Source organism: Brassica oleracea, chromosome C5, assembly GCF_000695525.1.
Source record: "Brassica oleracea var. oleracea cultivar TO1000 chromosome C5, BOL, whole genome shotgun sequence".
Lineage (NCBI taxonomy): Eukaryota > Viridiplantae > Streptophyta > Magnoliopsida > Brassicales > Brassicaceae > Brassica > Brassica oleracea.
Genome location: NC_027752.1, coordinates 46509271 through 46522294, shown reverse-complemented (window position 1 = coordinate 46522294; position 13024 = coordinate 46509271). Strand labels below are relative to the sequence as shown.

The 13024-nt window shown below is 35.6% G+C and overlaps 3 protein-coding genes across 6 annotated transcripts; 2 read left to right on the top strand and 1 right to left on the bottom strand.

Moving 5' to 3' along the window:
- The first annotated feature begins 1884 nt into the window (after positions 1-1884).
- On the top strand, positions 1885-3430 carry LOC106343954 (transcription factor TCP13). Of its 2 annotated transcripts, none has more exons than XM_013783319.1 (2): positions 1885-2117; positions 2326-3430. In XM_013783319.1, the coding sequence occupies exons 1-2, from the start codon at positions 2092-2094 to the stop codon at positions 3257-3259; spliced, it is 960 nt and encodes a 319-aa protein (XP_013638773.1). In that variant the 5' UTR covers positions 1885-2091; the 3' UTR covers positions 3260-3430. The 2 variants fall into 2 exon arrangements, with proteins under 2 accessions (XP_013638773.1, XP_013638774.1); XM_013783320.1 differs by having other exon boundaries at positions 1896-2117; positions 2316-3430.
- Positions 3431-5875: 2445 nt separating this feature from the next.
- Positions 5876-11201, top strand: LOC106294949. 2 transcript variants are annotated; one of them, XM_013730671.1, is made up of 3 exons: positions 5876-6130; positions 6282-7526; positions 10876-11201. In XM_013730671.1, the coding sequence occupies exon 2, from the start codon at positions 6402-6404 to the stop codon at positions 7524-7526; it is 1125 nt and encodes a 374-aa protein (XP_013586125.1). In that variant the 5' UTR covers positions 5876-6130; positions 6282-6401; the 3' UTR covers positions 10876-11201. The 2 variants fall into 2 exon arrangements, with proteins under 2 accessions (XP_013586125.1, XP_013586124.1); XM_013730670.1 differs by lacking the exon at positions 10876-11201 and adding an exon at positions 8095-8179.
- LOC106294948 (protein LONGIFOLIA 2) lies at positions 7703-10878 on the bottom strand. Of its 2 annotated transcripts, none has more exons than XM_013730667.1 (5): positions 10586-10878; positions 10412-10464; positions 8892-10334; positions 8666-8816; positions 7703-8559 (listed from the first exon to the last, which is right to left on the bottom strand). In XM_013730667.1, exons 1-5 carry the CDS (start codon positions 10734-10736, stop codon positions 7847-7849), a joined length of 2511 nt encoding a protein of 836 aa, XP_013586121.1. In that variant the 5' UTR covers positions 10737-10878; the 3' UTR covers positions 7703-7846. The 2 variants fall into 2 exon arrangements, with proteins under 2 accessions (XP_013586121.1, XP_013586122.1); XM_013730668.1 differs by having other exon boundaries at positions 8892-10325.
- Positions 11202-13024: the final 1823 nt, after the last annotated feature.

Genomic DNA, 13024 nt, shown 5'->3' with positions numbered 1-13024 from the left:
CGATATATATATTAATCTTAATAATTAATTAAATTAGACTTTTTACTTATATAATTTTTGTAATCATTTGTATTTTGTCATAACAAAAAATTTAAACCATGGATCATAAAATTTGAATGTGAGACTTTTAACAGTTTTAGTAATTGATAACCGTTTGTAAAAATTCAAAATATAACATATACATAAAAATCTAAATTTTTATTATATGGTTATTGTGGTTGTTTAATTTATTTAATAGTTTAAAATTAAACAAATATGATAAAAGCTACACTATTTTTTATCAAATCTTTATTATTCAAAATCATTAATTTTCATATATACTTTAGCCACATTAGACAATTCCGTAAATTTTATTTAAGGAAATAATAAAGTACATTAATGATGAATTTATTGTTAGTTTAATAAAAAGTTTATTATATAATTAGATGTACCAACATATTTCTCTAATGATTCTAAGAATCATTCTAGTCATGACATGTGGATCCAAAAAGAAGTTGTAATGTTTCTCAAATAATATACCGGGGATCAGCCACCACCTTAGTCCTTAAACACAACCTTTTTTTTAAATAAAAAATGTTAAACCGATTGTCACTTAAAGAAAAGATAAATTAGGGTTTAGTGATGTCTAATAAATGTACTTGTGTCTACAATAAGGTACGCGAGGCGTGCATTCAGTAACCCACAACTTTTATTAAATTGTCGATAACAGCATGCCCATGCACATATATATAAGGACCGTATATATAATATTACTGTATATCCAAATTAAAAGGTGGACTAAAACTCTTAAACATAAGCTATATCTGCTAAACTGTAAAAGCCTAGTTCTGATAATTTATAAATTCGTTATGTAAAAAAACATCATCGTTAAGTGATGGTGGTTTTTTACATCACTGATAATAAAGTGATATGGTTGTTTAATCGGTCATGGTATCGTTATTATAGACCCAGGATCACTTTTACTAGTGACTACTGACTGCAAATCTGCAATTGCGGCTGTAAAACATGGTGGGTTACAATTTTGGGGGAAAAAACTCATATAAGTCCTGACTTTCTAATTATATCAACAAAATGTCAAAATTATATTGCATAGAAATGTTAGTTAAAAAAATTTGTGAAATCAAATATAACAATCGTGCATTATCCCCTTCATAAAGATTAACATTATATATGTTGACAAAAACGAGTTTATTTATAATGTTTTGATTATTTTAATATTAAGAGCATTAGTTAGATGTTTTGACAAGCTACTACTATGGATGTAACTGGTGATAAATAAAAGGAATATATGGAATAATAGGAATCATTATTTATGGAATTTTGTGGAATGGAATCAGCATTCCATTTGTTCATGAACATTTTTGATTTGGAATGATTTTTCAAATGATAGTTAAAATTTTATTTGGAATAATATGGAATGTTGTGGAATTGAATGGAATACCCTTTTCATTTTTCTTTTGTAAATGATGAACAATTTTTGGAATGCATAGGAATTAAGCATTCCGGAAGTTTTTATTCCAAAAACATCGATTCCAGTTGGAGCCTATGTATAACTTCACGTCAATAAATGTTTAATAATTTGCGATCTTCACGTATGCTTGCTTGGGATCTTCTTCTTAGCCGTACTATAATTGCCATTCATATCTTATACGTGGATAATATGATATCCGAATTGTGTTTCTCGTCCGTATATAGATTTACAGATATGATATGATCCATAATATTAAAGATGAAAATGAATAAGACTGATTAATCAAAGCATTTATTTTATTTTCCGTTCAAGGATAGCGAAATATGCCACGTGGCTCTACCACATCCATAGCTTTTTAGCATAAATAGTCGCAATTCTTCTAAATTTTGGAGGCTTGTGATACTGGTAGGGTTCTCATATTCACTTCCAAAAGCATCTACCTCTTTCTTATTTTCTTTTTCTTTTCATATTCTCATTTTATTCATGCTTTTAAAAAAGAAAAACGGAATCAAATACTTTTTTCTCTCTATTTCTCATCCTTATTCAGTCCCTCTTCTTCATCATCATCTTATTACTCGCTTTATCAAATAGTAAAAACCCTAGATTTGCTGTTCAAGCTCATGACCGTTCAGACTCAGGAACTCAAGTAAGCCCAAACACATCTCATTTTTCGTGTCCGAAAAGAATATCTATAAATAAATCATTATTTCACCCTAATTTTATTTTTATAATTTTATTTCGTGATTTCACTGTATTATCGATCACTTGTTTACAACAAAAATCAGAAACCCTAAAGTATAATATGATACTCTTATAAATTTTTAAACTAAATTGTTTTTTAAAGATCTCAACAGTACTAGTGTTATGAATACCGGACCTTGGAGAGATGCAAACGACGATGTTTCGGGCGGGACTAGGACAAGACGTATAGTAGAAGAAGATTCAGAAGAAGCTGTCGTCGTAGCCGTAGCCACCAGTGGCAAACCCGTAATTAAGAAGCCACCAACTTCGATTTCTTCTTCTTCGTCGTCGTGGATGAAATCGAAGGATCCAAGGATTGTTAGGGTTTCACGTGCCTTTGGAGGCAAAGACCGTCACAGCAAAGTGTGTACGTTGCGTGGTCTACGTGACAGACGCGTGAGATTATCAGTCCCCACGGCTATCCAACTTTATGATCTTCAAGAACGGCTCGGCCTTGACCAGCCTAGCAAAGCCGTTGACTGGTTGCTCAATGCAGCCAAAGAGGAGATCGATGAGCTTCCTCCCTTGCCCGTCTCGCCGGAAACTTTCAGTCTTTTCAACCATCACCAGGCGTTCTTGAATCTTAGTCAACCACCGGGTCAAGATTCGACCCAGCTCGGTTTTAAAACTAATGGATGTGTAGAAGAGTCCAATACTACTACTAGCCGTGAAGAAACCAACAATAATCATATTGGGTCTTATGGAACCTATCAAAACATGGAACAGCATCAACAACAACATACGAGGTTTCAGGCAGATTATCCCCATCATCAACATCAACTACATAGTCTTGTCCCAATTCAATCACAGTTCTTGGTATGTCCAATGACGGCATCATCAACAACAACTACTATACAATCTTTGTTTCCCTCATCATCATCAGCTGGTTCGAGGACTATGGAGACAACAGATCCAAGGCAAATGGTAAGCCATTTTCAAATGCCATCAATGGGTAGTTCTTCATCTTCCCAAAACATTTCGACTCTCTACTCCTTGTTGCATGGTGGTAGTAACCCGATGCCGTCGGTCCAGTTCAACCGGAAGTAGAAGAACTGAAGGAGTAAGAATCTGATGTGAAATTAGATTATGGAAACAATTAATGTTTGATGTGCTCACAAGTGAAGAGACACAAAACAAAAATAACATGGTAGTTAATGCTGTACCTTTTTCCTAATATATCTCTATACGAGTCAACGTTATATGATTGATTTACTAGTACGCGTGCCTGAGCTTGGAAATTTTCTCATCTACATGTAACTTCTTCACAGGATCTGAATATACACAAAACACAAAACACAAACATTAAATATTAATTTATTTAGGTTTTATGTTGTATAACAGTATAAGTAACTGGAAAATGAAATACAAATTTTGAAAATAACAAGCTAAATAAATTTAGATTAACGGAGAGACAGCACAATAATGTGAAATGATTGTAATATTTTTTGTAATCTATAAACTCAGCTGGTAATAATGTATCGTATATGAGATTATGTTTCCTATATGATGCACAATGTACAATATGATTAAAATTTATGATGATTATTCAAGTTTTAACATAAATTCATAAATCTATTTCCCCAAATAAAAATACACAACATTAATTATTATATTGTGTCACGTAAATCAGATAAAATGTTTGGCTCAATGATCAAACAGAAATTAATTGTAAACGGGTTTGAGCACACAAATTGTGTCCCATTAGTTAGCATAGTAGGCAACATTTAGACTGACGGTGTTGTTAGTTAATACGCAATTGCATTAAGAAGTTAAGATCACGCTCGCCTAATGTTCTTGTCGGTTATGTATGCTAACTCAAATGCACTATAGGTTAAGTATTGATACCATATATGACACAACAGATTAAGGTTTATAGACATTAAATTATACTTCTGTTAATTAAAGCTTATTTATATTTAAAGGGCCAGGTATGTATAAATAGACGAAGGAGTAAGAGGAAATAATTAACTAGGAGTAACAAAAAAGTTTGTAGACAAAAGCATGTAAATATGTGCACAGTCTTTGATATTGAATAGAGTAAAAAGGCTACCGATCCAATGCTCTGTGACACTGTCATATCTCAATCATACTTTCTGCAAAAAGCTTCCATGTCGCTCTAGCTATCACGCAGCGTCTATAGTACACACATATACGTGTAAAAAATTCTAGAAACGAGTATATAATGTATTTTATATATGCTCTGTAGTAGTATGTCTAAAACAGTATAACTTCACTCAACTAGCAAGAATGAATAACAGGTTTGGACTAGTGGCACTTGAAAGATAATCCCATGAGCATGAGCATGTAGTTCGATTTCCGCTGGTCACCAAAATTTTTATAAATATTGGCATCGTTGAGGTTCACTAGTTGGTTGACTTCGGTCGCGAGACACAACGGTTATTTCAAAAATAAAAATTAGCAAGAATAATTGACAAAAAAGAATAGCAAAAATGAAAACAGTTTTAAGGGCCACCCTATACTACAAGGCCCTATAAGTTATTCATTTTTCTTTTACATTACTTATTGGGCTACTCTATAAGGGCCCATTGTATTGAGGTTTTGTTCGAGAGCTAGAAAGCCCAAGTAAACTATAGGAAATTGTAATTATGGATGTATGTGGCAAGTATATTATCGCTTAAGGGGTGTTCAATCCGGATATCGGTTCGGTTTCGGTTCGTTTTTTTTTTGGATTTTCGGTATTTCGGTTAGTAAAATATAACTACCATTCTAAATCTATATTTACTTCGGTTCGGTTTATATACCGCCAGTTTTCGATTTATTATGTTTTATACCAAAACATAATTATTTAGTTTGAGATCATATTATATAGATTTTAGAGTCATATTGTCATCGCAGTTATTTATTAAAAATATATTATATTTTCAAATAAAGAACAAAAAATAAAAACGCTTATACTTTCAAATGAAATAATAAAATCTAGAATTAAAATCAAACCTCGAAATTTTGAAAATAAAAACAAAAAAAAACAAAAGAGAAGTATGAAAGAAAATGTTTCCACTCTTCCATATTCAGTGTTCATCGAAGTCATGCTTCGACGAGTGAAACTCTGTTCGTTTATAAATAAGAAAAAAATTGTGAAGAATTTTTTCTAGTAATTATCCATCAAATTTATAACCTACACTTCAATTTAATCAATGCTAAAAGAAAATAAAATGATTAAAAGAAGAAGACTAAAAAAATAAAAAGCCTCAGTTACGATGAATTGTTGTTTAATTATATTTTAAGTGTTTTTAAATTATGATTCTTTATTACTATAAAAATATGGTAATAATTATTAACAAAAGAATAACTACAAATATATTTTTCATTTGACGTTATAAAATACGTACATATTTACATGTTTTTACTTTTGATCGGTTTTGTTCGGTTTATTCGATTTAATCGGTTATAAACCAAGCAATATCCAAATCCTACGGTTTTTATAAAATCATATCTATTTGGTTTATATGGTTTATACCAAAACCATACCATATTGTTTATTTCAGTTCAGTTCGGTTCGGTATGGTTCGGTTTTACCATATTGGACAGGCCTTCTGGCAATAATTGTATACATAACATTATTAGAACCACAATAATTATTACATCATCGCTGTAACCATTAAAATAATTCGGTTAGTAATTTAATTTCCTCAAGAGCAAAAAAAAAGCTTGCGTCTATAAAACCCGGTTGGTCTATAAGTTAACGAAATCTCAAATCTCCTCCTACACTCCTTCGCCGTCTCTCTGGATCGTGAAGAGCGTTTTACACTTCGAGCTTAATCCTTAAATTCTGCGCCGTTCCTCTCTCAATTTCACTTCTTCACTAGAGTTTTCCCTCACTGGGCTCGCCGCTGGTAGCTGCCGAAGTTAGTCGGTTCCTCTTCGCCACGCTATTCAATGGAGAAAGCTTCTTCTCCGGTAAGAATTCTACTTCCCTTTATTATCGGATTGGTTTACTCCTCTCGTAGTTTTGGCTTGTTGAGCTCAATTGGACCCGATTAAGTTTCTAGGGTTTCGCAGAAATTGGATTCAATTTTCACTAAAAGAATCTTCTTTTATCGTTTGTTAGGTGCCAAAGTAAAGAACTTTCGTTGGAAGTGAATTGATTTTTTTGTGTGTTTCTGAGAGGGATGCGTGTTGCCTTGGTTTACAATGGTTCTATTGGGTGAAGTTGTAAGAGAGTTTGAACATGAGCAATGGAGTTGGGGAAGGTGGAAGAGCTCAGAGCAGAGAAAAGAGAAAGCTTTTTCAAGCCAATGATTTCGCCTACGCCATTGCAAGAATGGCTGTGGCTCAGATTTGCGAGAGTGTCGAGGTTAATGTCTATCAGGAATCACAGACAACACGCGAGGGCCTTAGGTTTAGCTCTTTTCAAGAATCTGCTCTTGATAAGCTAGCCAGTGTAGCGGTTGAGTATGTCCAGAGCATTGGGAAGACTGCTCAGCTGTATGCTAACGTAGCAGGTAGAGTAGAGGGTAATTCTCTGGATGTTGTTCAGGCGTTAGAGGATTTGGGATCTGGTGTGGGTTTCGCTGGTGTTTCGGACACTGACCGTTGTCTTGCTGATTCCAGTGTAGTCAAGGATGTTATTCGTTATACAGGAGAAGCGGAGGAGGTGCCGTTTGTTTATGCTCTCCCTCGTTTCCCAGTTAATAAAGAGAAAAGACTTGCTCCTAGTTTCTTTGAGGTTGGAGTAGTCCCTCCAGAAGAACACATCCCCGTTTGGCTTCCTGCATTTCCCGGAACCAAATCTTGTCATCTATCAGAGGAAGCTAATGCGGGTGCAATCGAAGGAGAAGTTGCGAGTAAAGAAAATGGGCCATCGTTACCGAGTATACAACGTTCTTTCAATGGTGGTGGGTTAGAAGTACTCAAATCTCCAAATGATGTTGGAAAATCAACAGAAGGAGAGGAAGAAGTGGAAGGTAATCCATTTCTTACCGCACCTCTTCGATTCGCGGAGAAGGAAGTGTCACCTGTGTTTCGTCCTCTGGAGCTTAGCATCAACCACGTCTCTGATAAGCATATGAGCAACAACCACCGCATCCCAGTTCTTGAATCATCTACTCCATCAGATGGTATCAACAAGGAGAACGGGTTAGCTGAATCCGAGGATGGAGAGAAGAAAGATGGTGCAAGACCACAACAGACTTTGTTACGTTTCAAGATTGGAACTCTGAAGAGACCTTCGTGTTTGGCTATAAAGAGGAGCGTCCAGGAACAGGGGTGGTTTCAAGAAGGTGGAGACAAGAGGGAGAAGAAGTTAGGAACCGAAAGGATTGATTTGGGAACTGTCGACTCAGATGTAAAATAGGTATCATGTCAATTTTAGAATTTGTAGACAGAATAGCTTTGCCTGTTGAGTTTAGTGATCGTTTGCAGTTGAATACATTACTTTTTAGGGTAAGAATTTGTTACTAATTCAATATGATGGAGAAATAAAAGATTGCTTAGCCCTTTAACTCCATTTCCTAATGAAAATTGTTCTGATTGACCAACTATGCTCTTAGCATTTTTTACTTTATTAATTAGACCTGTATATATATATATGCTTGTTACACAATCAAGTAGGAAGAGAAGAAACAAGGCTGAAAACCCAGAAACCATTTACAATTCTAAGTGATACCCATTAAATTAACAGAAGCAAACTTCACTAACCAAGTCTCTGAAAATCATCCTCTCAATATCTAACACTATCCCTGGATTCTCACCTTCAAACTCCTTCAAATTCATGCGATGACATTGCAGGTCCTCCCATATGATGTCTTCCTCGTCATCCTCCAAGATACACTTTGATTTGTTCTCTTGTAACCTATCAATCTCCGAACACAGAGACTGCAGAAGTTTCTCCCCTTTTGATTTGTTCTCCATTGTTGCAACAGGATTTGCTGTAAACCGTGGTTTGGTACAACCTTCTGCAGTGAACCGCTGAGCTAGAATTTCATTAACGGTATCGAAGACAAGTTTTCTCCTGATTTTCTCTGTCAGGTTTGTCTGCTGTTGACTGAATCCTCTGCCTCTGTGTTTGTTGTCTAGTAGAGTCATATTGCTGTCCTTGTTCTGTTCCAGGAAGAAGAACAGTCCAGGGTTGATAGGGAGACGTGCTTGGTTCAGCTGGATGCTTAGCTTGCTGTATTCAAGATCTTTCAGAAGCCCTGATGCCAACAGTATCTCCGAGATGTACTTGTGGTCGCCGCTTTTGAAGTTTGCATCTTCATTAGGGAAGCATTCGAGGAGATCAGAGTCTGTCTGCGTTGGACCCTTATTCTCAGGCAATAGTATGGATCTGCAGACGCCGGTAGGCTTATTTATCCACATAGATGCTTCAGAACGTAGTTCATCGTCCTCTGGAAAGAGAACAAATAAAAGATGAGAACATTCAAACCAAAACCTTGTGAATCCATGTAGTTAATTGACACTGAAAAGATTATTATTCTTTTGTAAGTGCCTCACCTTTGAAACTAAGAGATATCTTCCTCACAGGGGACGGTGAATCTTCTTCGTCGAAGGCTGCATCAAGAACTGAAACAGGGCTTGGTTGTTCAACTGTAACTTTCAGAGGTTTGAGAGATGGTCTGTCTTGTTCGGTTCTAAAGTCTGGATTCTGCGTTAGTAAAAAAGAAGAGAGTCAGTTAACTGAGAAGTGAAGATTCATGAGAGATATAGATTTGTTTTATACCCTTTGTTTTGGGGTGTGCAGCTCTGTGAAGTCACAGTTTCTCTCCAGCCGATGTTTGCTTGTAACTTCGATGTCAACATTGGATCCCAAGCTTATGTTGCTATCAGATCTTAAACTTCTCAAGTCACTGCTCGCATCGCTTAATCGGTCATCAGGTTGCTGAAGAGTACTGCGTGGTTTTATTATCCCTTGTTTTCTTCTCGGTGAGACTGACTCTGTATGCTGTCTACTACCTAGCTGCCTTTGGATCTTGCCTGGCTCTGATTTTGGAGTAGTTGGTCGCGACTGCCTCTCAAACCCGAGCTTTTTGGGTTGCATTCTTGGGCTAACGCTTTGCTGTTGGCTCTTACCTGACTTGGCCACCAAAGTTTGCCTCGACCTTATTGGTTTTGTGCTAGTGCTCTTGGTCGAATCAATGTTCTGCTTCCCCGAGGTGACTTTTTGAGTTTGTCTGGTGTTGCCAACATTGACATTTGGCAAGGCGGCCTTCTGTTGCAGCGAAGAAGTGGAAACTGGAGCCGCTGGTTTCATTACAACGATGGATGTAGATTTAGAGTTCATAGCTGCTGGACTTGTTGCAGCTGGAACTAGCTGGTGAGTTTTCTGCGTCTTTTCCATAGCCTCAAGTATTTGCTTAAGAGCTCTGAGATCTTTTCCCGCCTTGTTGAACTCCAGCTGCGTAAGCCTCTTCTGAATCTCTCCATAAACCGTCGGTGCAGCGTCTCCTGCTTTCATTTGCTTCCACGGAGCTGGTTCCATCGGAAACTTAGAAGAAGCAGGTAGTATCTTCTTGATGGAACCAACGCTTCTAGATCTCTGTAGAGCTGTTGGTTGTGGCCTTGGGGAGTCGCAAAACAGGTTCTCTTTTCTCTGCTCGGCTGCAAAATTGTCTGCAATGACTTCAAGCCCCATCAGTTTGGCAACAATACTCGAACTCGATCTCCTGTGACTCACTGTTGGTGGAGGACTTGATCTACTATCCAAGGACAACCTAGGTGTCTCTTTCAACTTCGGGCCCATTTTGTATCCGTTGTTTCTCATCTCCCTCTCGTCATAAGAAAGCCTATGACTTTCCTTAAACTTCAAAGCCCTTCCTCTACCTTCATTCCACTCATTTGAACTAGTTCTAGCTGAATTGGGCTGCTGCTGCTGAGTGAAGGCTGCTGTTTCTTGACGTCTGGTTCTCATTTCTCTATTAATAGAGCCTTTCACAAGCTCCTTTAGATCAAACGGCATCATTGGTACAACATTAGGCTGTTCTCTGACCTGTGTCTCACCAGGCTGGTCGAATTGAGAAGCCGTGGTACTGACTTCTGTAGACGAGAAGCTCGAGGAGCGTGGAGAAGACGAAAAGGAAGGCCGTGAAGATGATTCAGAAGATGCTCTATGCTTTTTTTTCACTGCAGACTTCTTCTTCTTCTTGGTACTCTTTCCCTGCAATTTCTGTTTTTTTATTAGTCTTTCTTTTTCCGAATTCTCATTTCTCAGAGATGAATGAACAAATGGGTTTAGATTCTTACCGTTTCTTTATCACTTTCCATGTTAATATCACCGACAAGATCCTTTCTTTCGCCTGCAAAATGAGCCACTTATTAACTTGTAGTTTTTGGTTCTAGTGAAACTACTCTGTTTCTTCTTTGTGGTCCTAAACACTGAACTGAGATTTAGAAAGAGAGAGAGAGAATTTAAGTTACCTGGAGGCAGAGACTTTTCTACATCGCTGTAGACTGGTCTCGCCGGATATTGTTGCCGGTGAAACACTTGAAAGATCCCATTCATGCATCCAAACTGTTTATTCAGATTTGGATTCTCATCTGACAAGTTATGCAGAAGTTTTGCAGACATTTCTTATTCTTCTTAACTCTTTATCTCAAAAGAAATAACTAAGTAAACGAACTTTCATAAACACTGCTGTTGCAGTTGCCAGTTTCTTCGTCTTCTTCCTCTGTTCTGGATTTAACGATTCTTTTTGTGTGTGTTTCAGATGGAGAAGAAACGAAGAAATGGACAAGAAGAAGCCAGCATTAAGGAGCTTCTTTTGAAGTTATGACCAGACAACAGATTAGGCTCTTTGGTGCTTTGCTTTGGAGGTTACCTTGAAGAAGAAAGAAGAGAAGTGGAAAAAAAGGTTTTTTGTTTTAGTTCTTTGATAAAGAGGTTTCTTTCTTTAAAGGCAAAAGATACAACTGTCGCCGGAAAGCTTTGAAGCACATATATAATGTAAGAATGTCATGTGTTAGTTTCACAAAAAAAAAAGAATGTACATGTGTTAACATGTAAGCTTATACATGTAACAAATTTTGTATTATCATATATTCTTTCAATTATGTCAGAGCTCTGAAAAATTCTGCTTGGCAAATAATTAGGAATCTGGTTCACCTCTTTACGACGAAAGTTATGCACATGAGAGCACAAGACTAACTTATTATACCAATTACCAAAGTTAAATGCTTTTTGAAATTCGAAAAAAAAATCTGGTTATATTTTGGATGTATTATGAGAAACGTTCTTATTCTTATTGATTTAATTTATCTTAATTTGTTGGTGTAAAATAGTAAATTGATGAATAATTTACTGCTAATAATAATAATCCAATATTATAAAAAATCATATTTTTAAAAGCTATCTCAGCAGTCATTTGAGTTTCTTTAATCGAATAGCAGTTGATAATTCACTATTATGTTATGTATAGTTAAAAGCATAATTAAGAAACAATTGGTTATAACAAAAAAATTGATAGACGGGGGTATATTAACTTATAAATTTTGATCTCCCAGTGCTATTTGGTTATGTTTCATAATAATAATAATATTTGAAATATATAAATGAAAATAATTTTTATGGATGAGTTATAATTATAGCTAAGTTTTCCTTACACATCCATGTGGACAAAATAATGGAGTTTGGTCTTTAGAAGTCTTGGTGGCCCTTAACATGAGCATGTGGAGTTTGTCAGAAACACACATAATTTAAGAAAATAAATAATTAATATATTTATCTAAAAGAATAATAGATATTATTATTAGTATTTTAATGGAAACATAAAATCAAAATAGATTATTATGAGAAAGTGGATTGCTGAACTGGAAGAAAATTTGCACGGACTAAGAGCATGTTTATTACTAAAATCTTTTAAAGATCTCTTAAGTGAACCATAACAAAAAGAAAATTAAGTGGGCCAGAAAGAAGAGAAACAGAAAAAAAGAAAAATAAAAATAAAAGATGAAAAGCAACGGAAGCAACGACCCTTTTAATTAAAATACACATTTTTCTTTTTTTCTTTTTTTCTTTTCTTTTAATTATAAAATACCCTAAACAACCCACTTAAACTACTGCAATAAACATGCTAAGATTGATGGGTTACAAGAAATTGTTCAGAAAAAAAAATTGTTCAGACACTAAGAATATTATATGGAATACTGGTTTTTTTAGTATGCAGATATTTCAATTGTTGGTGATGATTTAAGTTTTGTGGACATGCGACAAGGACAAGTATTGCCAGAAGATTATTTCTTTCTTTTTAAAGATCGGGAGGATTATGAACTTTCGATGTAATTTTTTAAAATAAAAACAGCTTCTGAAAATTCTAATTCATTGTTATCTGGTTATAAAAAATGGTCGGTTGCATAGGTATTAATTTGATTGCTTAAAGATGATGTAATAACTTTTATTGCACGTGAGTTATTATATTTAAATCTAAGGAATCTGGCATGTAAAATAAGTAGAGGATTATTATATAATAAATGTTAGAAATATGAGAGAAGTGTTGTTGTGAAAGTTGTGTCTTTCTCATTAGCTCTCACTATCAATATATAGTGGAGGTTCCAAGGGTTTACAACAAAGGAGAGTATCTACACATTTATTACATATTGACCACAAATATCTAGACTTGGTCAAAGCTCATAAATGCTCCGGTTGAATGAGTCTTCATCTTGACTAGTCTTGGACGGATGAGACGAACCGGAGACGGGTGTAGACGGACCGGATAGTCGGGTCAGATGTAAACCTCCCTGATGGTTAATGGCAATCCACATATCCATATCATGGATTTATAACACTCCCCCTTGGATGCCATAACCATATCGGGCTTGTAATGTGCTAACGTTGCCTCATTAAAACCTCTCCCGGAAAAC

Bases quoted from the DNA above. Each gene is read 5' to 3' on its own strand.
- LOC106294949 (XM_013730671.1), top strand. From the start codon at position 6,402: ATGAGCAATGGAGTTGGGGAAGGTGGAAGAGCTCAGAGCAGAGAAAAG.
- LOC106343954 (XM_013783319.1), top strand. From the start codon at position 2,092: ATGACCGTTCAGACTCAGGAACTCAA. The intron at 2,118-2,325 runs GTAAGCCCAAAC...AGATCTCAACAG, and splicing joins GTTCAGACTCAGGAACTCAA to TACTAGTGTTATGAATACCG.
- LOC106294948 (XM_013730667.1), bottom strand. From the start codon at position 10,736: ATGTCTGCAAAACTTCTGCATAACTTGTCAGATGAGAATCCAAATCTG. The intron at 10,465-10,585 runs GTAACTTAAATT...CTCATTTTGCAG, and splicing joins AGAAAAGTCTCTGCCTCCAG to GCGAAAGAAAGGATCTTGTC. The intron at 10,335-10,411 runs GTAAGAATCTAA...ATAAAAAAACAG, and splicing joins TGGAAAGTGATAAAGAAACG to AAATTGCAGGGAAAGAGTAC.